The 21,748-nt window shown below is 34.0% G+C and overlaps 1 protein-coding gene across 1 annotated transcript in view; it reads right to left on the bottom strand.

The window, feature by feature from the left end:
- The window catches only part of ABCB5 (ATP binding cassette subfamily B member 5), an 86,568-nt gene that overhangs the window by 21,146 nt on the left and 43,674 nt on the right, over positions 1-21,748 (bottom strand). Inside the window, exons 16-22 of the mRNA XM_010984669.3 lie at positions 19,766-19,909; positions 18,756-18,860; positions 18,487-18,564; positions 14,194-14,277; positions 4,907-5,110; positions 1,977-2,077; positions 970-1,110 (exon numbers count right to left, since the gene is read on the bottom strand). Of these exons, the coding sequence (XP_010982971.2) occupies positions 970-1,110; positions 1,977-2,077; positions 4,907-5,110; positions 14,194-14,277; positions 18,487-18,564; positions 18,756-18,860; positions 19,766-19,909 (857 nt within the window). The remainder of the gene's footprint in view (positions 1-969; positions 1,111-1,976; positions 2,078-4,906; positions 5,111-14,193; positions 14,278-18,486; positions 18,565-18,755; positions 18,861-19,765; positions 19,910-21,748) is intronic.

Here is a 21,748-nt window from a genome sequence, read left to right on the forward strand (position 1 = left end):
TAAGTTATTCTTAAAGTATTTGGCTTCAAATGACTTTTGGTCATTTCCTCCAACTGAATATATCCTCAAAGTACAAATACGTGCCACAAATGAGGATATTCAAAAGAACGTTCCTGAGTCTTGAGAGGTAAATCCCAAAGAGGAGTTCTCAACGTTTTGCCAAATGACAACATTCATGACAACATTCTTGTAATCTCTCAAGTCATTATTTTGAAGAGGCTGATCTTTGCGTTGATGTGTATGTTTTGGTGGTCTTGTTAAAAAACCATAAAGTTACTTTTTGGAGTCAAATATTGTACAGATTTCTCTAGTCTGTATGTTTAGCATATTAGATTAGTGACAATCTTACATTTTAGGGAGACTTAGGAAGCTTAGCATTAACACTCAAAATTAATTTTTCCAATTTTAGAAGTTGAATGTACGTGTTTCTATGAAGGAAAGAAATTCATAACTATGTGAACAGAGTTCCAAAATAGAAGCCCCAGCAAATGCTTTGGGAAGAGGTAGCTTCATTGGGATGCTATGATCAATTCCAAATGTGGCCTTTCTGAAGAGAAATACTCATTTGCATGTGTTTCTTCTGGAGTATTTGCTTAGCAAGGAACCCACCTCACTGATTTACAGTCTTATTTGATAAAGCTATCTCCACCTTGGGAGTTCCATGAAGTCTCAAGTAAAAGGAATGGATAACAGGAAGGCATATTTTACCCCTATATTCCCACATTCTAGTAGACTGAAGCAGGAAGCAATTCATTTGGGAGTTTAACTCATATTACCCGTGTTATATCACTATTTTACCAGCTTGACAGTACTTATAGATACTAAATAACAACAAAATTTTTAAAAATTTCCCCAGAATGTCTTTCACACATATATGATTTAAATGATAATGCACTATAAACTAGACATCTTTCTGGTTAGTTTAAGTACATAACTAATTTACAGGGTTTATCTATTTATATGACTTACATGAACATGCCCTCTGGGGTCATTCGGCCAGATTGAATTAAATAGGTTCCAAATCGAAATCCTGCTGCATAGGCAAAATATACAAAGGCATGGCTGAATGCATAACAGACTCCAGTGATCTGTGCTTTCTTCAAGGTATTTCTGAAATGCACAAAATTTACTAAATGATAGGGCATGAAGTATAGAGAGATTATTTAAATAATAGTAGAGTAAAGAATATAGAAGATAAGACATGTTATCATTTAGGGGATGTACATTTTCTTCCCTAAGAATTAAAGACAAAGTGATCTTTTTAACTACTGCGAATTACTACAGAGAAAATAGTAAATATAATGATTTTCTCTGTAGCTATAGACTATAGTTCAGTGTGACAAAGTTGCCTCTATGTATTTTCAAATGAATAGGCAAGGTCTGTGAAAGGACAGATAATGAGTTAAAGGGATTTGTTTTAAAAATATTTTCTATCCTAATCTTGCACTAAGAGAATAAGTAGTGGAAATTAAAGGGCGGTACCAACCACAAGCATGCGTGTAAAAGAATAGAAAGCTATCTTTCTGATAAAGTAATACAAAGAGTATCACTAAGGAAATGTGATAAGGAGGAATAGTTCAAAATTAAAAGGAATGATCACATTTGTTGTGCATATATATTCATCTTAAAATGTGAAAAATTTTAGAGATTCAATATAAAGGGCTGAACAATATTACTGTCTTTCTTAAATATGTTATTTCCTTAATGTTGTTTCAGGGTATTAAGAAAAATATGCACACTTAGTCATAGTTCATGGCAGTGTGGGAGGACCTAAAACATACATTCTAACGGTGTTTGCTCTCAAACTCCTCTTCTAGTCTCTTGGTGGAGTTATATGAGAAATTATGACATGTTATCATTATTAGGGAAGATTCCAGAGCAAAGTAGTTGGGAGGAAAACCACTAGAGTCATCCAAGAGTACTACGTTTACAGGAACAAACTATAGTTAATACAATCAGTATGAATCTACGATCACCTGTGCTGAGTCTGAAGCATCTCTTCATACATTTGTTCAAAGGCTTTTTCCCTTGTTAATGACACTATAGTACGTATATTCTCCACGGCTTCGGTTGCTATCTTATAAAACAAGACAATAAAGTAGAGAAATAAAGTTAGTAGTGGCTAAACTCCTGGTTTTGAATTCCAGTCACTTACAATGGGAACATATTAAGTACATCAAGTCAGTAAGTTTTTCTGATGAGTTTTCTTAGCTCCTTTTTTTCTTTCCCCCCAAATAAAATAGGAAAATAATATTTTAGGATAAATGTCTCAAGGAAAATTTCTCTTGAAAAGATTTAATCCACTGATCTAAATTTAGCCCCCTTCAAGTCTTCACTGAATTTCCATTTAAACTGGTTCTATGGGCAGTTGGATCAAACATTACTGAGCACTATGTTCATACGCAATTAAGCAAAGGAGATATCCTATGAATTATGAGATAATTTAAGAAGACAGCAGAAAGAATTAAATAAATAATTATTTTATTCTAGCAGAGAAATGCAAATATCAATCAGAGGACTCAGGAACATTGCTATAAACTAACATGGAGTGTGGCTTTTGAATTCTGTATAAGATATTATGTAATTGTTTATCATTTTGATATCTGTGAACTTAAAAAGATATTTCATTCAAATATAATTAATGCTTATCCATATTTATGTAGTTTTCAAACAGAAGGCAGATCCAAAATGGAGGAGACTTTTTGCTCAGAATAACTTTTTGGACATGAGAACACATGTTGCCTTGAAAGAGAAACTTCCTGCTTTCACATTCTATTTCCAGACTGGCAGAGTGGACTGAGGGACAGAGGAAGACCCTGGTGGATACCCAAAGTTATCTGAAGAACATGGGTTATAAGAGAGAATTAGGTAACTAGACTATGGTCAAAACATGTTGATTCTCCTCTAAATATTCATAATTTTAAAACGAACTCAAAGAAACCTCCATTTGTAACATGTAGTTTGCGAAAATGGATAAGCATACTGAAAACTTGAGGAAAATAAACAAAAAACTCTTGTGGTCATTTTTTACAATGGAGAAAGGACTAATACCATTAGAGGACCTTAGAAAATAGTCTTTTTAAAACTGCTAATAGGGTCATTTTAAATCTGAAACATAAAACATTTGATAATTTATCCAAACCTACACATGCAACCAAAGAAGGACCAATATGTTTTATTGGTCCATATTCTAAGTTTTGGAGTATGGTAAATTGACTAATTAAAAAGCTGGTGGGAAAGGACACAGATTGCCTATTTGTTTGGAGTTACTGACAGTATAGTCCAAGGTTACTATAATAACAATAATAATAATAAAAGGAAAAATCAAAGGCACATATACAACGAAAGTACATAACAGAAAAATTAAGATGAGTAAATATAACTAATTAGGGCCAGATTATTTTGGAAATTGTGATAATTTGCACATAGGGAGGGCTGAACAACTTTTCACTGTCTTTAAGGCAAATATATGCGAAGTAGTTCAGTCTGTAATGCTCAGGCAGACATTCCAAAGATCCTGATCTAGTACAGGAAAGGTGGAAAGGGTCACGAAAACCAGATGTCCTTGAGTTCTCTGCTTGGTTGGATCCCTATCTGTGAATATTCATGTAATGTGATACAGTCACTGTGATACAGACCATAATGACATTAAATCATTTTCATATTCAGGAATGTTCCCCAATGTGATACAGATCTTTAAAACTATACCATTAAAGGAGCTGGTGCTGAATGGCCAAGAGAAGACTTGGCATTTACATGGTGCAGCTTCTTAAAGGCTGTCGTGAGAAACAAGTTTTGGACCTCTACCAAGATAAAAGCCAAGAAGACAAAGCTAGAAGGCTACCAAAAAAAAAAAAAAAAAAAGAAGAAGAAGAAGAAGGAAAAGGAGAAGGAGGAGGAAGAGGAAAAGGAGAGAAAGAAGAGGAAGACGAAGAAGGAGGAGGAGGAAGAGTAAGAAGAAGAAGGAGAAGGAAGAGGAGGAGGAGAAGGAGAATAAGGAGAAGGAGAAGGAGAACTGCCTGCCATCCATATCCAAGGGGTAGGCAACAGTCTAGGAAAGTAAGACATAGCCTGGCCCTGGAGGAAAGGGTGAAAAAGACACTTGACAGGGATATTGTATAAGAGATTCCTACTTTGGGTGAGTGGCTGGAGCAAATGACATTGCTTTCATTTTTTAGATGTTATGATACTACATTACTGTTTTCCTAAATCTCCACCACAATGTTTATTTTATGAATATGATTGATCCTGAGAAGCTTAAATATGTGAAAGCATTTTCCAAGTAAATAAATAATTCTTCTTTATCAGTACAAAAATGGTCCTTGTCTCTAAAACTTTGTTTTAGACACTACCAATATCAGTGCCTTGCCTTGTATTCAGTAACTATTATATTTCCTTTTTATTTTGAAAAATAAAATACCCAGAATTGCTCAAGAAATTTAATTGTTCAACAATCAGAGAATAGGGAATCATGATGTTAACAAATTCCCCAACAACTGACATTATTGAGTGCTTACAGTCTTCCAGATCTATTGCATATAACAACAATGCTAGCTGTTTTGTGTAATACTCTATAAAGATCTGTAAGTGAATACTATTTTATTCTCACTTTACAGGGGAAGAAACTTAAGTCCAGAAAGGTTGATATAATTTTCTCATACCACATATTTGTTAGTGATAGAATATGGATTCTAATTCAGCCTATTTGACTCCAGAGCCCATGCTCTAAATCACACACCCTATTGCTGTAACATGTCTATATCCCACCCTCATCCTAAACTGATCTGTATAAATTACAACACATTTATAGATTCCTAAGAAAGGCAGTCAACATATTGTAAAGATGGGACCCCTTATTAATTTTCTCTTAAAATGTTATGATGGCTAACAACAGTCTTTATCTTACCTTTCCAGCACGCTTAAGTTCTTGTTTATCCTTGTTGGCAAATCCAGTCATTGCTGCAGTTTCAATCATTCCTGACAGAGCAAGTACTGGAGCAATACTCAGAATCAAGAGTGTCATCTCCCATCCATGTATGAAAGAAATGATAACTGAAAGTCCCATGTTAGTTGCATTTTGTATTAAGACACCAATCCTTGAACCTGTTGCCTACATCAGATATATTTTGGAAAAAAGTCAGTTAATTTTAAATTTACAAGAATTGCTGTTACAGTTTCTTGCAAAATAAGGTAGTCTTTCTTTTTTTAGGATTTATATATAGATTTTATTTTGAATTTATACTTGGAGATTAAATAATACTCATAGTTTAAAAATGTCTTATACTAAGAAGTCACTATGTTTTATTTGTCTGCCTTATATCTCATATTGTTGTTCTTTGACATGTTCCTATCTTTATTTGTATGTTTTTACTTTCTGACACAAAAAGATTTTCCAGGCCCTCCCCCTGGAATCTGTCATTTCTCCAAGGAGTCCTGGCTCCTTTTAGTGGAGAATGTTATTTAGAAGTCAATATATAGTGCTAGTTGTGCTCATTATTAGTGGAATGTTAATGAGCAGAACTGGTAAGTATGTGCATGTGTGTGTCTGTGTGTATGGATGCGTGCACACACTGAAATCTGTATTTATTTCTCTATTTACATTTCTTGAAATCCATGAGTTTATAGCAATACCTTCAGTTCCAATCCAAAACCACAAGATTATTTCCCCCTTCTTCCTCCCAATCCTTGTTATTCTTTTCTTCAACAGTGAGAAACTTGGCTCTCATTTTCCTTATTAGAGCTATGTGATCAATCTCTTTCATAACCAATCTGCTATCATGGTCCCTGCCTCTTCCCTGTGTGGATATCCTCCTCACTCTGGTCTGGGCTGGCTTTCTCATATGAAGCTGCTTCCTTACATGGATGCCCAGCTCTCCATACGTGGGCTCCAAAACCCAGCCTTAACTGCTCCTCTTTCACTGAAAAAGGGCCAGTATTCCTAGCCACTATACCTAGCCACTATACCATAGTAGTGCTGAACTGAATGACTGTTATTCCTTGAGGTGTATACTTTGGATAGGATACCTTGCATTCTCCTTTCTGCATTTTATAACTTGGTTTCATTCAGCAAAGGTCTAGAGAGGCAATATTAAGATGGGAAAGGAGTTGGAAACATGATATAAGGTAAATTAAAAGAAATTCAGAAAAAAATCTTACGTAGAAATAGCTTTATAACTGTTTTATGAGAACAACATGTCTTATGAATTAACTTTTAGTGGGACATGAGATAAGTAATAAACTGAAATGCTATATTCCTTTATGCTGGGATGAAAACATGGAACCCCTATTTACCTAGAAACAGCTATAATTAACCAAGACATCAATTCACATTTTAAAACATACGTTTTGTTCTGATCATGGAAACATGGCCATTGGAAAGGGTTTAAATAATGTTAAAATTTACATCCTTCCAGATATAAATGCATACCCACATTCAGATGTGGATTATTGTGTGTTTACAGCTTTGTACCCTGCTTTTTTCCCTTTACGTTATATTGCAAGCTTTTTCCTGGGTCATTAAATAGTCTTCAAAAAATATTTAGTAGATTGTTTCCAATTTTTCACTATTAAAAATAAAGGCATACTGAGCATCTTTGTGCAAATCTTTGTGCTCATCTTTTATTTCCTAATGTTAAATTCCTAGCGTGGAATTGTATGTTAAAGGGTATATACTCTTGCATTCTTCATAGATATTGTCAAATTGCTTCTCTAAAAGATTACATCAATTTTCACTGAAGCACCCCCCAGATTAGTATCATCCTTAAAATAACAACAATAAAAAAGCCCTCTTTCCCCTCAAGGCTCTGACTAATTCCTAAAAAACTTCAGTGGTTTTAGTTTCAAGACTGTATTTGATAATGATCCACTATTTCCCCACTTTTCACTAAACTATCAAAGAAAACTCTGAAAAAGTAAAAACAAATAACAGCAAACACCAGACAAACCACTAAATATTGAAAACTCAGACAGGTAACCTATTTTAAATGCCTTAGGGTATTATACACTAACTCTAAGCTATGAAGCTGAAATAGGAATGTCATTTGGTATTTAATGCTGACTTACACTCTGTTTCTTGAGAGTTTAAGAATGATGCAGAGATAAATGATGCTGTATATTATGAACTGAATTGTCCCACAACCCCCACTCAAATTAATATGTTGAGGTCCTGACCCCCTAATTCCTCAGAAGGTGACTTTATTTGGAGATAAGGCCTTTAAAGGGGCAATTACATAAAAATGATGTCTTTAGGGTAAGACCTACCCCAATATGACTGGTGTCCTTAACAAGAGAAGAAAATTTGGATGTAGACATGCTGGCACACAGAAAAGACCATGTGTGGACACAGCAAGAAGACAAGTATCTACAAGTCAAGGAAAAAGGGCTCAGAATGAAACCAACCCTACACCTCTAGAACTGTGAGAAAATAAATTCTGCGTTAAGCTACTCAGTCTGTAGTACTTTGTTATGGCAGCCCTAGCAAACTAATATACTGTACTTCCTCCTCTCCTCCCACCCACACCATGAGTTCCAGTGTTATGCAGATCAGATAGCTGGATGAAGAGGCGTGGAACTTAAGCACTTGTACTGTTGGAGGTCCCACCCAACATCACATTAACTACTGAATGCTCCTACAGCCACATAAAACGTATGTGTTTTTGCTATAAAATAGTGAGAAGTATTTTTAAAAATTACAATTAAGTTTTTTTAAGAATAAGATATTCATTATTCTTTTAACATAACATTTATCTAAATATTACTAAGAAATTACTTGCCATTAGTTACACGTGAGGCTATGTTTTGTAAGCCTTTATACATTTATTAATTTCCACTTTAAAATTTCTTTTCATATTTTGACAGCAATGACTTTTCCTTATTCAGATCTCAGTTCTTGGCACAATATCTATAACATCAAAAGTGTAAAACATACCCAGTGGGCAGTTATTTTTTTCTGTTTGTATATTTCCTATTAGGTGGCCATAATATGGTTCCTTTCCTCACTGCCTTCCTCTGCTTTTATCCTATTTACTTTAAAAATTATGACTTTTGACTGTAAATCAAAAGAAAATGAAGTAAGAACTAGAAAATGGGAAAAGTAAAGACAGAAAGCATGCTGAGAATTGTAGTTTTTGTGTATAAAATTATGTAGTGTGTTGGAGAAAGAGGTAGAGGTACTTAACAGAGCCACACTAGATGAATATTTGAGAGTCACTTAAAATTAATCTAAGGACTATGCGTACCAACCTCATTTCTAAAACATCCAAGTGTAAACTTGGCAAATTTTTGATGGGACAGTCTTGTATTTAAGCTTTTTCTCGGAGACATAAGAACTTTCTACAAAGTGACTTGCACTTGCATAACATTGCTTATTCGATAAGCTTGAGTTACCCACTCTTGTACTAATCTGCTAAAATATGATCATATAACTTTCTATATGGCAATTTAGCTTAAGCTACCGGAAACTTACTGAACTCTTCAGTCAATGCAGCCAAGGCAGGCCACAAACTCTGCCTTTTGGTGATGGTAATAGGATAAGAAGGATCTGAATATGTATTTTCCTGTTTTAGGAAGAACTAACAGAAAACAACAGATATTTGGTCTTGAAAAATACTACAAGAACTAAAGGAAAATAAAAAATGATCTTAAAGACCTAAAGGAATAATGTACTTTTAGAAAGAATTTAGAACTGGAGTCAGAGAAAATTTGATTAACTTCCTTAGATTCTTTAGCAACATGCACAAAGATAGAATTTTTTTCTTGGAAATTAAGAGTGGAAAGCATAATTAAATAATTCTTAAGATAACAATTATTTATGGAGTATCTACTATGTCTAAGGTACTATGCTAAATGTGGGGAACACAACTTTGATACGAAAATTCCAGAGGAATGGCTACCATAAGAAAATAAATGAAAAGAAGCTCAGTATGCAATTATAGAAATAAAATTCTATATGGCAGGATTTCTGCTTTTGGTTAATATGAAGAAAGGGAATAGATTTGTCCTCCCATCTGAAACAAACAAAAAACAGACAAAATACATGAACCAATATTTTTCAAGATACTGCAACCAAGGGCAGAAATGGGAAGCAAATAAGGTGGGTACCATCTTTTCCCCAGCTTACCCCTTGAAAGAGCATTCGGGCTGCAGAGTAGGAAGAGTGAACTCAGACAGAGCCCAGCAGACTCCATAAGTTGAATAAACAAAGCTGAGAGTCTGGAGAGCACAAGTAAGCTAGAGTTTGCAGCACGTAATATGGAGACGAGAGGGGTACACAGAAAGAGAAATCTGGATATCTGCAGAGAGTCCTCCTTGAGTTCCAGTGAGCAATGCATGAGTGAGGGCCAGGAATAATGCTTGGCCATATGAGACTGACTGGATAACCTCATCATTCACTGGGCATTGGGTAGAGTATATAGAAGGGAATTCCCTTGGTAGTAGGCTCCAGTCCTGCTTAATAAATCTGAAAATCAAGACCCCCAAAGGATCAAACTGTTCCCAGGTAACTTAACTACATCACAGAACAAAAAAAGAGCATTTATAGAAATACAAGAATATCCAGTACCCCAAAATATTAAATTCACAATATGTGGCATCCAGTCAAAAATTACCAGGTATGCCAAAAAGCAGCAAAATAGGACCCATAACGAGCATAAAAGTCAATCAACTGAAACTGATCCAGAACTGACACAAATGTTAGACTTAGCAGATAATGACATTAAAAGATATTGTCATTATATAACATATATTCAAAAAGTTAAGAGATAAGGAAGATAAAAAAGACCTACATTAAAATTCTACAAATGAAAATTTCAGTGTCCATAAAGTTTTATTGGAACACAGCCAATCCTTTTGTTTACCTATTGTCTATGGCTGTCTTAGCACTATAATGAGAGTTGAGAAGTTGCTAGAGAAACCATATATGCCATTCTCCTCACTCTGTACTGCTGCTCAGCATGCTACAAATCTGTGATGCGATTATAATTTAGTCGCATGTTAAGTGCCACGTGTATTGCTATACTGTGACATTTTATCTTAGTTTTAAACATTACCATTGCATGTCCCTCATCTACAGACAAGAAAGGAAGAGAAAAGTGCACTTTGAATGTCCTGCTTTTAAGGCACAGTGGACTACGGATCACGTTGTGTTCTACTTAGATGCCACAGTGTTGTGTTCATTATGCCATGATACTATATAGTCCTAAAAATATACAAAACAGGTCAACATTACCAGACTAAGCACTCATCACAAAATTTCTAATTCACAGGAAAGTAATATTCATGGAAATTAGAAAATTTTAAACGGAAAATTCATCTTAGCAGAATTTCTTCGTAAAACTTAAAAGTGAAAATGAGACAAACTAAAGAAAGTTTCTGAGTGGCTCATTTATTAGCTAAGCAAAGAAAGTCACTTACAGATAGTGAGTTAATTAAATTGTGTTTGATTGCAATAGTGGGAGAAATGTGTTCAGAGAGCATGAACTCAGACAATAAGCCTTCTGATGAGAACAGTTGTTCAAAAATTTGAGAACACTGACAGCAACATCAATCATCAATTAAAAACCAAGACAGATCATTTTGAGTAGTTTTCACTGGCTCTTGATAGGCTGACATATGTTATTGATACTGCTCAATATTGTTGGTTTTTTGAGGAATCAATGCTGAGTTTGAAGTGACTGAAAAATTAGCTGCTGTGAATAGTCCATGTGGAACTACAGGTGAGAATATTTTCAAAGAAGTTGAAAAAAAAAAAAAACTGTGTGAGTACAAACTGAAGTGTCATCTGCTAAGATGTATTACAGCTCATGGTGGTAAAAATATCTGTAGAAGAAAAAAAGGCTTAGTTGGGCAAATTTACAAAGTTTCTGAAAATGTAAGGTGTTTAAAGCTTATTGTTTTTCATTGTATTATTCATTAGTATTTTGTGGAAAATAAAAAAATTTACCAGACATTATTGGACTAGTGTATTCAATGGTGAAGTTTATTTGCTCATATTGACTTAACCATATTTATTTCTGTTTTTTTCAAAAGTGGAAACTGAATATCTTTATTTGTCTTCCCACACAATAGTTTGAGGGTTTAGTAGTGGTAAAGTTTTACTTCAATGTTTTGAGTTCAGGGCTGAGATTGAAATTTTCCTTTACAAGAACCACCATCTTTAACCACTATGGTTTTGGATATTAGCTTTTGCTGTAGACTTCATAATGTCTCCTAATGAATTCAACCTAAAATTGTAAGGCAAAACAGCAATTATATGCTAACCTTATACTGTGGTAGTAAAGTGACTTCAATGATTACTCACACTGTCTAACTCATAAGTAACGGTAAGATATTTTATATACTATCCATGCCGAAAAGTTAAATCAAGAAGTGAGGTCACCACTGTCCAGGTAATGCTATCCTAGTTCTATCTAATCAGTCTACTGGGCTTTCTGTATTAATAAACAAAATTTTTATTTCTTGGGGCAATGTAACTATAGTTCTGATGAGAAGAATTCTTAGAACTAACATTGTGTCTGTCAGTGGTATAGCAAGTGTACACTGTGGTATCAATAACACACTTTCTTGTGGACAAAAGTGAGGTAAGACTTTTGAATGATAAAAAGGGGTTGCTAAAATATGCAGAAATACCTTGTAATTTTAGGGACTTTAGTCTCCCAAAGAATCTAAAATGGTCTTACACATTTAATAAAACTACATATTATGCAAAAAACAGTCTGTTGACAGATGTACTGGCAGTAAGTCATTATCTTGGGTTGAAAAAAATCAATTAAATTGGCTGTATTCAATCAACTATTTCAGGAATCATTTTGTCCCATAACTTTATTTCACTAACATGTTTTTCTCATGACTCTCAGAGTATTAGAATGCCTAAAAACAGCCAGGAGCTTACATTTTTGGTCATTAGTAAAGGCTTCAAAGTAGTATTTATCATTATTAATGAGCTATTTTATGAACAGCCACCCTAATACATTTGATAAAATAACATTTAACTGAAATAACATGATGAAGAAACTGAGATAGAATATGTCTTACTTAGGTTCATATGATAGGAAACATGATCCTGAATTTTTGTTTCTTGATTCATCTCTAGTGCAGTTTGTCTTTGTGAGACAAGAAATAGTGGACAAATAGGATTGGTAAATAATTCTTCCTTTGATTGAAAGAGTATCCATTCAAGTTAGATATGAATCTGCCTATATATGGCAAAGCAAGGGTTTATATGAATTACATGCTGGTAGATACAGTCTCATTCTTGGAATCCTTCTCTGGTTGTTTTGCTTTTTAAATTCTGCAATTTAAAATTTGCCATCAGCGTGCTACCCATTTAGTCTTTAGCTACTAGTTCTCATTTAATGAAAATGATTTGACTTGTCCAGATGTTATCATGAGACCAACATTTACTAATTGCAAAAGGAAATTTTCAAATGATCAACCAGTGGTATTAGTAAGATACTTACAAAGAATCACACTGACAAAAATTCTCAGTAATTTCTCTCAATGAGAGACAATGCTATTTATTAGAAACAACTAATGAAAGTTAGGAGAGTGATGATGTTTAGTATTAATTTGTTCTTTTGGTTGAAATAAATACTTGCTAAAAGAGATGTCTCACATATAATGCAGAGCTGCTACTAAGAATACCTATGTCATAGGATTTTTAAAAGATCTTAATGATGATAGGTAGTAAAGCAAAAACATTCACACAGCAAAGGGAAAAAAAAGTAAGTTTTGTGGAATGGAGATTCAAAGGGAATTATAGGGATTGATATTTCTGCCCAAAGTAGTGAACCCTGGAATTTCTAAACACAGATGTTGTCATTGAGATAATTCTACTGTGATATGGAAGATTAATGCTATGCTCATTACTTAACTATTAGCTGAAATTCTATCCATCATTTTTTTCACCTATACCAATAAAATAGAGCTCCTCAGCCTACTTTAAAATTTAAATACTGCCTAATGAAATTTAGAGCCTTGTTTTCAAAATTTCAAAAAGAGTTTCAGGAAGACATGATGATGATGATGCCCCCTTTCCTCTGGAGCTCTTTCTACATCATAAAATTAGTTTTCCATACCAATATCGAAGCATGTGAATATTCAAAACTGTAACCTACTTGTTTTATTCTCTGGTAATATAAACATATCCTTGCATGTATGTATTGAACAAAGAGGTCTTGCAAAAGTTACAAAAGTTAGAATAGTGGCCATGTCCTGTGGGAATAGTTTCCAAAAGAAAATACAATCTTGAAGAGCTGTTTTAGTTGACCATTGTTTTTTGGTAGCAATGCTATAATCAACATTTTGGTATTTCTAAACAGAAAAAAATACTTTCAAGACTTTTCTGTTATTCAGAGGTACATCATTGACTTTCCTTTCCTCCCACATGCATGATAAAGAAAAGGGAAAGTCTACAACTCTGCTAGAGTTCTTATTTTAACAAGGAGATAAAAAAATTCTCACTTAAGTTAAAAGTGGGAAATCTTGTTTTATACTCCTTTTCTCAATCATAGTTGAAATCTCCCTTGTGATATAAAGGTTAATTTTATTAAAATAATTGGAAGAAAATTAATAAATTACTCTTTATTTCTTCCATACAACCTTACTCCCTATACTTATTTAAGCATCACTTTGACATACATTCTGTCACTGATTTTGAATATGGTACATAAACATGCTTTTTATTTACACACCATGTGATCAGACATAATCACACATATCTTTTTAACTTGATCTGTATAACAACTAGCACAGAATCATTTCCAGATGTACATATGAATTTAACTTGCTAGGCCTTATGTTTAAAAAAATCCTATTTTCTGGGGGAAGGAAAAACTAAACTTCCCTCTTTTATTAAAACTTAAGTTATGTGTGTGTGCTTTCATGTTGTTATTTTTTCTTGTCTTACTATTTAATTCTGAGCTGTTTTCTCTAATTCACTCTTGGTATCTTCTTTAGTCCTCTGATTATCCTATTACAGGCTCTGAATCTCCTTTATTTTTGATTAAAATTATCCAGAACTGAAAGGCTTCCTTCTATCTTTCATTGAGAGCTCCTTGTCAGTCCTGAGACTTACCTGGTATCCTTAATGATGTGGGTCATCTCAGCATAGCTCACATATACGCACAGACATGTATGTATGTGCATGCACGTACACCATATACATAAGCTATTTAAAAATAAAAGCAATATACATACTCCTTGAATTTGTGCTATATCTATGGCTAATATTGTTGTTAAGGCTCCTGGGCTGTTTTCCTTATCATCAAACCAGGAAATATCCTAGAGAAAAAAGGGAATTAACATATGGTTATCAAAAAGATTCTTCCCTGACTTGTTATTTTGCTGTATTAACTCAGAAGGCCTCCTCACTCACAGGCATTCATTTCTTGTCAATACTATGGATCAAATAACTTTTGTTTCTTACTTTAAAAAGATCAGTATTTAGATACAAATGGAAAAACTTAAGCCCAACAGCTTGGACTCAATACCATGCTACAAAATTGTATAATAATCAGTGCTTAAAATGGTCTTTTTCAACTAGCAAGTAATTTGTAATTTTATTCCACAATTAATTTGTGGAGAGCAGACTCTATTTAAAAAGTAAGGTAATACAAGACACAGTTCAGAAATATTTCCAAACCTTTCTCTCTAAACTGATAAATGATTTTTAAAAAAGTCTATTTCCTTCTCTTTAGCACCTAGATAGGCAAGATTTTCCCTGACACTTCATATTACCCCCTAGATCTTATAAGCACTGGACATTGTGAGAAGCTAAAAAGGAAAAAAGTCTGCTGTAAAACATCTACAGTCAAAAAGCATGCAATTTGAAGAAAGAGACAGGTCAAAAATACAAGCAATAAAAGCATACTTTTATAACCAATTTCATTTTCAACAGCAAATAGAGACAGCACTTCTTAGCACTTCTCAACCCAAGGAATTCTGATTTCCTTTTATTAGCTATTGAATGTTTCCTCCCATGCACTCAAACCACTTATATCTCTTGTGGATTAAAACTATGTGGAGACTGTCTCTGAAAAATGACTTATTTTTAGTGAATGAAGAGCATAAAGCCATGGTACTGATGATGCCCAGGTTTCAAGCCTCTGCCAACTAGAGAAACAAAAGCAGAATAGATAAAAAGCTGTAAATTAATCATGCAGTCCTGTGAGAAGAAAGCTCCCGTGGAGGAATGTGGCTAGGGGGAGTACAACCCCAGCATGACAGCAGTACTCCATAAAGCCCTGCACTGGGAAAGTGTCCCAAAGAGTTTAGGGTCCTAAATGCCTGAAGGACTTTTTATAGAGATCATGATCTGCATAACACAGTAGCCACTTTGAAAACACAACCCCAGTCAAGAGCCTAACATATCTGGAACACATATCAGCAATGATAATAACTACAGCACTCTTGATATGGAAGACATTACCTGTTTTATATCATACACTCAAAAAAAGATACATTTTCTAAATATTTCTATATTTCCACATGACATGGAATACAAACAATTTTTAGACATAATATCAAGTAAAAGTATAGAAAAGAATTTAGTATTGAATATTACATTCCTAATTCTATAGTAACTTGCTATAATACACAAGGCGAAGGATACATATGTGACTAGTCTTAGTCATTATCTGATGTTCAGTCAGCAAGATATCCAAACTTGCTTTTGAACAAGCCAGCAATTATGTACTCTAGGAATTGTTTTCCAGCATAGACATTATGTGCTAAAACACTTGACAGAGTTTCTGGAATGTAGCTGGTATTAAGTTAAAATTAGCTTGCTTCTTCTCTTCCTGGTGGTAAAATGATTGTAAGTAAGGCTATCAGGGTTTTTTTTTTTTTTTTGATACTAGTAAACGCATTTTTTTCCTGCCAATGATTCCATTAGAAGTAAAAAATTACAGTAGCACTATGATTAAGTGCTTGGTATGACTTTTCGCATTTTATCATCACAACAACTCTATGAGGTAGATAATATGATTATTCGTATTTTTATAAATGAGGAAACTGAAGTATTGAAAGATTAAGTAACTTGCCCAACACCACAGCTGGCAAGTACTGAGGCCAAAGTTTGAACCCAGGCAACCAAATGCCAGAGTTTTTAATCAACTATCCTGTTCTGCCTCCCATTTAACTGAAGCATTATAGTTGAGTTTCATTACTTGTTTCTCCTGATTCAGGACTTGTTACCTTGAATCCTTTTGGAAATAGCTTCTTGGAAATAGCTTCTTGAGATCTCTTAGTGATCACAACTTATGATTAGAAGACCTTCTCCCCCCAACCCAGAAGCCCTAGCCAACCCAATTTAGACAGAAACAGGCAAAAATAAACTTCATGTCTTAAAAAAACTGAACAGATCTACAGGACAATATTTATCACTAAGAAATATAAATTAAGCTTTGAAACACAATAAGCAATGGATTATTTACAACGACTGAAGTCAGCAACAATTAGAACATTCTTTTCAACTGGAAGGATCTCAAGTAATCAAATAAAATATAGATTTTATACCTACAAAAAGACCACACCTGATTCCTTAAATACCTCTACCTCAAATGAGGTTTCAAAATGGTTATAAAAAGCACTGCAAGTCTCGGCATGTTTTCTAAGCCTTAAAAAATCTTATCTTAGGGAAAAAAACAGGTAGTAAGAGTTAGGCAAAACTGCACATTAGGAACTTCCCTTACTAGAGAAAGGAGTGAAATTGGTAAGGTATTTATGAAGAAAAGGTCAAATATATAACTCTTTTCTTTTCTTCCAATTAAAAAAGCAAGGAAGCAAGAAGAATGCTGAAGAATGAAGGGGGAAAACAAATGACAAGTTGAAAGGGGCTAAGTTGGATTTATGGGACAATTTAATAATATCTGCTGAATAGCAGAGTTTCTCTCTGTATGTCTTTGTGTGTGCATGTGTTTTGAAGAACCAGAGTTTATGGCTTACAGATTGGTGTATTCTTAGGGGCAGAAGTTACTTTATCCAGGAACATTACTGTCTGGTGTTCACATGGCTAATGCTAGGCAGAGGATTAGTGTCCAGAATCAACCATTAGGATATTGGATTAACAATATCCACTGGTTAAAATGGCTTGTGAACTTGAGACTCCTCCACCAAAGCATCCTGTGAACCTCTAGAAAGGAAGTTCAAAGTGATGCTTGGAAAAGTTAGTTTATACTCTTCCATTTAAAACACCTAGGGAACATTTTCAGAAGTTTCTGGAATTGAAAATAAATTTCACTGAATGTGGAAAAATACAAATACATTAAAAAAAATGAGCAGAAAGTGTCAACAAGCATGAAATATAATATTAGTTAATTAAAGTTCCACTTTATTTCATCAAAGGTTTGAGGTAAAGATATAAAGTGTTCATAAATAAAAAAGAAAACTAAAGTACAAGTTTAATGTGAGCAAGATGAGATGTGCAAATATTAAATAATTTTATGATCCCTCAAGTAGATTTTTGTTTTTCTGGATTAAGGAGTGTCTCTGATAGGACCTTTTTGAGAGAAGGTGTTAGTCATCAAATGCTTCAGAGCATCAAGTTGCTAGGGGAAACCTCCCATTTGCTTCATTTTGTATCTTGCAGTTCCCTAAGAGCACATAAAGGCAGAGGAGTTTTGTTACTCAGCAGTCCTTTGAACACTACTGCTAAAAGTCACAAGATGTAAAAACTGGTTTTGATGACTGGGCTGGAGTGACAGTAACTATTTTTGAAAAGAAATGACCCTGGCGGGAATCTATTTGCTCCTACACGGTGAGTTCTGATGACAGAAAGTGTGGCAAAGGGCTCCAAATGATTACTGGCTTTCAGGGTAACCCAATATACCTCAGCCTCCTGAAGGAATTTTAGAGGTACCAACCTGAGACATTCCTGCCATTTGCCCCCAAGACTTACTTTTCCAGGTTACTATTTGATCCACCTAGCTTTAGTTATTTCACAGGTGTGAATGTTTATCTGTGTGTGGCAGGCCAACCTGCCAGCTAGACTGATGTTATCTGAATTCAAGACTCTTCTGATGAGAGCAGAGAGATTGGTTGCTTTAAGAAGTGTGCAGTGAAAACACTTAAGCTGTGCACATGGATAAGAACTACAGAAATTAACTCCTCCTTTTAAAACATGTTCCTCAAGATACCGTAGCTCTTAACTCTCCCTTTTAGATTTAATTAGTCCTCCATTCTGATCCTAGAACACTACATTATACATTAATAGAAAGATTTGTAAAGATAAATGCAAGCGACAAGGAGTGGACTCTAAATCCTATTTTCGATCAGTTGCATTTTTGAACATAACAATTTTGGACTTGCTTCTACTAGAAAAATATACTACAAGAATTCTGACGTCAGATGCTGCTTGGGACACAGAAAGAATGCTTTTATATGATCAAAGGAAAGATTATGTCAAGAAATCGACTTGAAGAAAAACTAAAAGCTAGAATATTTAAAAACACATTTCAAACAAAATTAGAAAAAAATCAACTAAATACTGACCTGATATAACATGGCTTTAAATGCCAAGTGTCTTAATCTCATGGTTAAAATTTCCCCTGCTCTGCCATAAAACAATCCCTGGAAAACAAACAAACAAAAAACCTACATTTATTCTTAACTCTCTTCTCTATCTCTTTGTAACATTTGGATACTACATTTACTTATTTATATTTTGTTTAGTCATTATAATTAGTTACTATTTTTAACTTAAATAGGATGACATAAAAAAGTAATCATGTACAAATTTGTTTAATTCATTAAAAGCTTACCTGAATGAAATAACTGACAAAGCAAATAACACCCAAAATGACAAATATAATGGAATATATTTCTGCATCATGTTTTAATGTGGTTTTATCATCATTTTCAAACATCTGGAAAAGAACAGATTTTTTATCAGGTGGTTGGAGGAAAAACATAAAAGAAAGTGAAAACACTAAAACGTCTATCCAGCAGGATTTTAAAAATAAATTTCAACATAATAATTTGCACACATTTCTGGGAAAAAATGCACCATTATTCGTTCTATCCTCTACATTCATCACACACAAAAAAACCCTCACTGCTAATTTTCTCACTTAAGCTATATAAGTACGGCATCAGACAAATGAGTCCTCTAACTCAGTATATTTTAAAAGAAACTGAAATTAGTTTTCTAATTGAATTATTATTTCTAATAACTTCTAATAACTCAGGTTTCTTAATATTCCTCTATTAAAGTACTACCTGCAGTATGAGACCTTTAAACATGTCCCTGGAAATTGTTTCTAAAATTAATAATTATACATATATTGACATCTATGCTGACACAGTGTAGTAACAGTCCAGGAGACTGAAGACAACATGGCTCTAATAAGATCACTGAATCCGTCAACTCTCCTAGGTCTCCCAGAACAATCCCAAACTCTTGTTATTTCCTCTGAGTTGACTGGTAATAAAAAATGGCCATTGTTCAAACCGGTTGAAAGAAGAGTAGTTGTATTTGTCTATTTTATTGCTTCAGTGCTTTAGAATGCTGATACAGCACTAGAGTCAAAATTAGAAAACAAAGCAATTTCTTTACTGATTGCCCAGTCAACAAGGCCCAGACAAACACTTCACAATAGAGGGTGGCTTATCCCCTGAGAACATTAGTTAACCTTTCTATCGTGGATTCCACACTAGGGGTGACACACTACATGTTCCAATTTTCCCCTTGCTGGGTCAAAGTACAACAGACCTGTTCTCTCAGGTTACACTTTAAATTTGTTAAAGAGATTATCAGGTTAGTTTTACTTACAGTTACGATTTTTGCAAAGATGATAGAAAATACTGGATGAACAGTTCCATTTAGAATAGAAGCCAATGTCCCCAGAACCACAGAAGACCATTCAGGTTTGTTTAATTTAAAAATTTTTAATAGAGAAACTTCAGGAAGACTTGTCTATAAATAAAAAATCTTGGTTAGAACCCCAGTTTGAGAGCATAATGGAACCTAATGGAGAAGTTAGCCAGTATTGAATAGATTTAAGATGGAATATCATGCTCTAGCATAGGACAGAATCTAGGTAGAAACTAAGCAGAGACAGAAGGTAAAAGTTTTAGTCACATTTTAAGCTTGAGTTTTGCACTTCTGTGACTAATTTATGGAAACATTTTTTTAACATCTTGGTTAAAAGCTGGTTTGGGAGTTCCCATTTATAAGTAAAATGCCACAATATCAGAGTATGCTTATAATCACCAAGCCTCAGTTTACTCATCTTTCTGAGTTTCCAAGGAAGATAAAAATTCCTATCTTATAGGATTGTTTTCAGAATTATTAAGTCAGTGTTTGCAAAAATAAGTACCCAATAATGTTAGTTGTTGCTGATGCTATTAGAGGAAGGATAATGTTACACAAAATATCAGGTCTTATACAAAGAATGAACATTGCAAGAAGCTCTGATATCTGCCAGCCCTTCCTGGAATCCTTGGAGGATGCCATGGGCAGGTAGCAGTCATGATGATCAGAGGACAAATAACACAGTAATGATCTCTCTTCGCTCTTGTCTGGAATATGCAGGGAATTTATTTCAGAAACTTAAAAAAATCTTGTGAATAGCTTTATGATGAGTAATTATTTTGAATATAAAGGTAGATAGCAAACTTTTAGGCATTTCATATGTTAAAACTTACTCATGTCATTCACTCTTGAAGTAATAACATTTATGAACTTGATAACCCGAGAAAGTCCTCAGAAGAGACTAGAAAGTAGTTTATAATTCTTGGTTTAATCTTAGTATGGCAAGTATAATGTAAGCTCTATTGTTTAAACAATAGAACTTTTAAAATTCAAAGTCCTTGAAGTTTATTTTCAGAATGGCTAAGCTGAAATTATATTGGGTTATTTAATAATTTGACTATCTATTATCTTAGTTTTTAAAGTTTTCTGAAGATCACCCTCATAAACAGCCTCACTTTTCAGTTAAGTGACTGTCCCACAGAATATATATATTTTAAATTTTAAATTTTAATTTTTAAAAGTTCCATTCCAACTCTTCATGGAGCACTGAACACAGATTTTCTTTTTTGTCAAATTCTTTACAAAATTAGCTCAATTTGTAATGAAACTAGGCTTAATATGTCCCAGGACACAATGCCAGGAAATCACATGTAGAGCCAGTACATGTTGGAGGGCTATCTTGATTCTATAGAATAATTTATACTTTTGCCTCTAAAAGTACACAACAGATTGAAAAAAATGGGTAGTACTTAAAACAATGTTATCAAGGTAGAAAAGAATAAAATGAAATAAGACAGTAACAAAATGAAAAAGTTTAGTAAAATCATGAAAAATCTGTGCTACCTAAATATGCTACAGGTTATATAGCATGTTTTAAGAGAATGGGACATAAATTATACATGAAATTATAGGTATTTTGTAAAGAGATAGGAAAGAGCTTAAAATTTAAAACTTAATCTTTCATACAACAAGCTGCACATATTTAAAATGTACAACTTGACAAGTTTAGACACAACTGCATACTTACGAAACCAGCACCACAGTCAACATAATGGTTCTGGGGGGAGGTAATTAGGTTTACTTATTTATTTTTCAGAGGAGGCACTGAGATTGAACCCAGGACCTTGTGAATGCAAAGCATGCACTCTACCACTTGGGCTACACCCTTCCCCTACCACAGTCAATGTAATGAACATATCCACTATCCCTGTAAGTTTTCTCCTGCCTTATATAATCCCTTTCTCCCACGCCACTCAGCTGCCAGTGCTCTTCCCCTATAAC

Source organism: Camelus dromedarius, chromosome 7 (genome assembly GCF_036321535.1).
Source record: "Camelus dromedarius isolate mCamDro1 chromosome 7, mCamDro1.pat, whole genome shotgun sequence".
Classification (NCBI taxonomy): Eukaryota; Metazoa; Chordata; class Mammalia; order Artiodactyla; family Camelidae; genus Camelus; species Camelus dromedarius.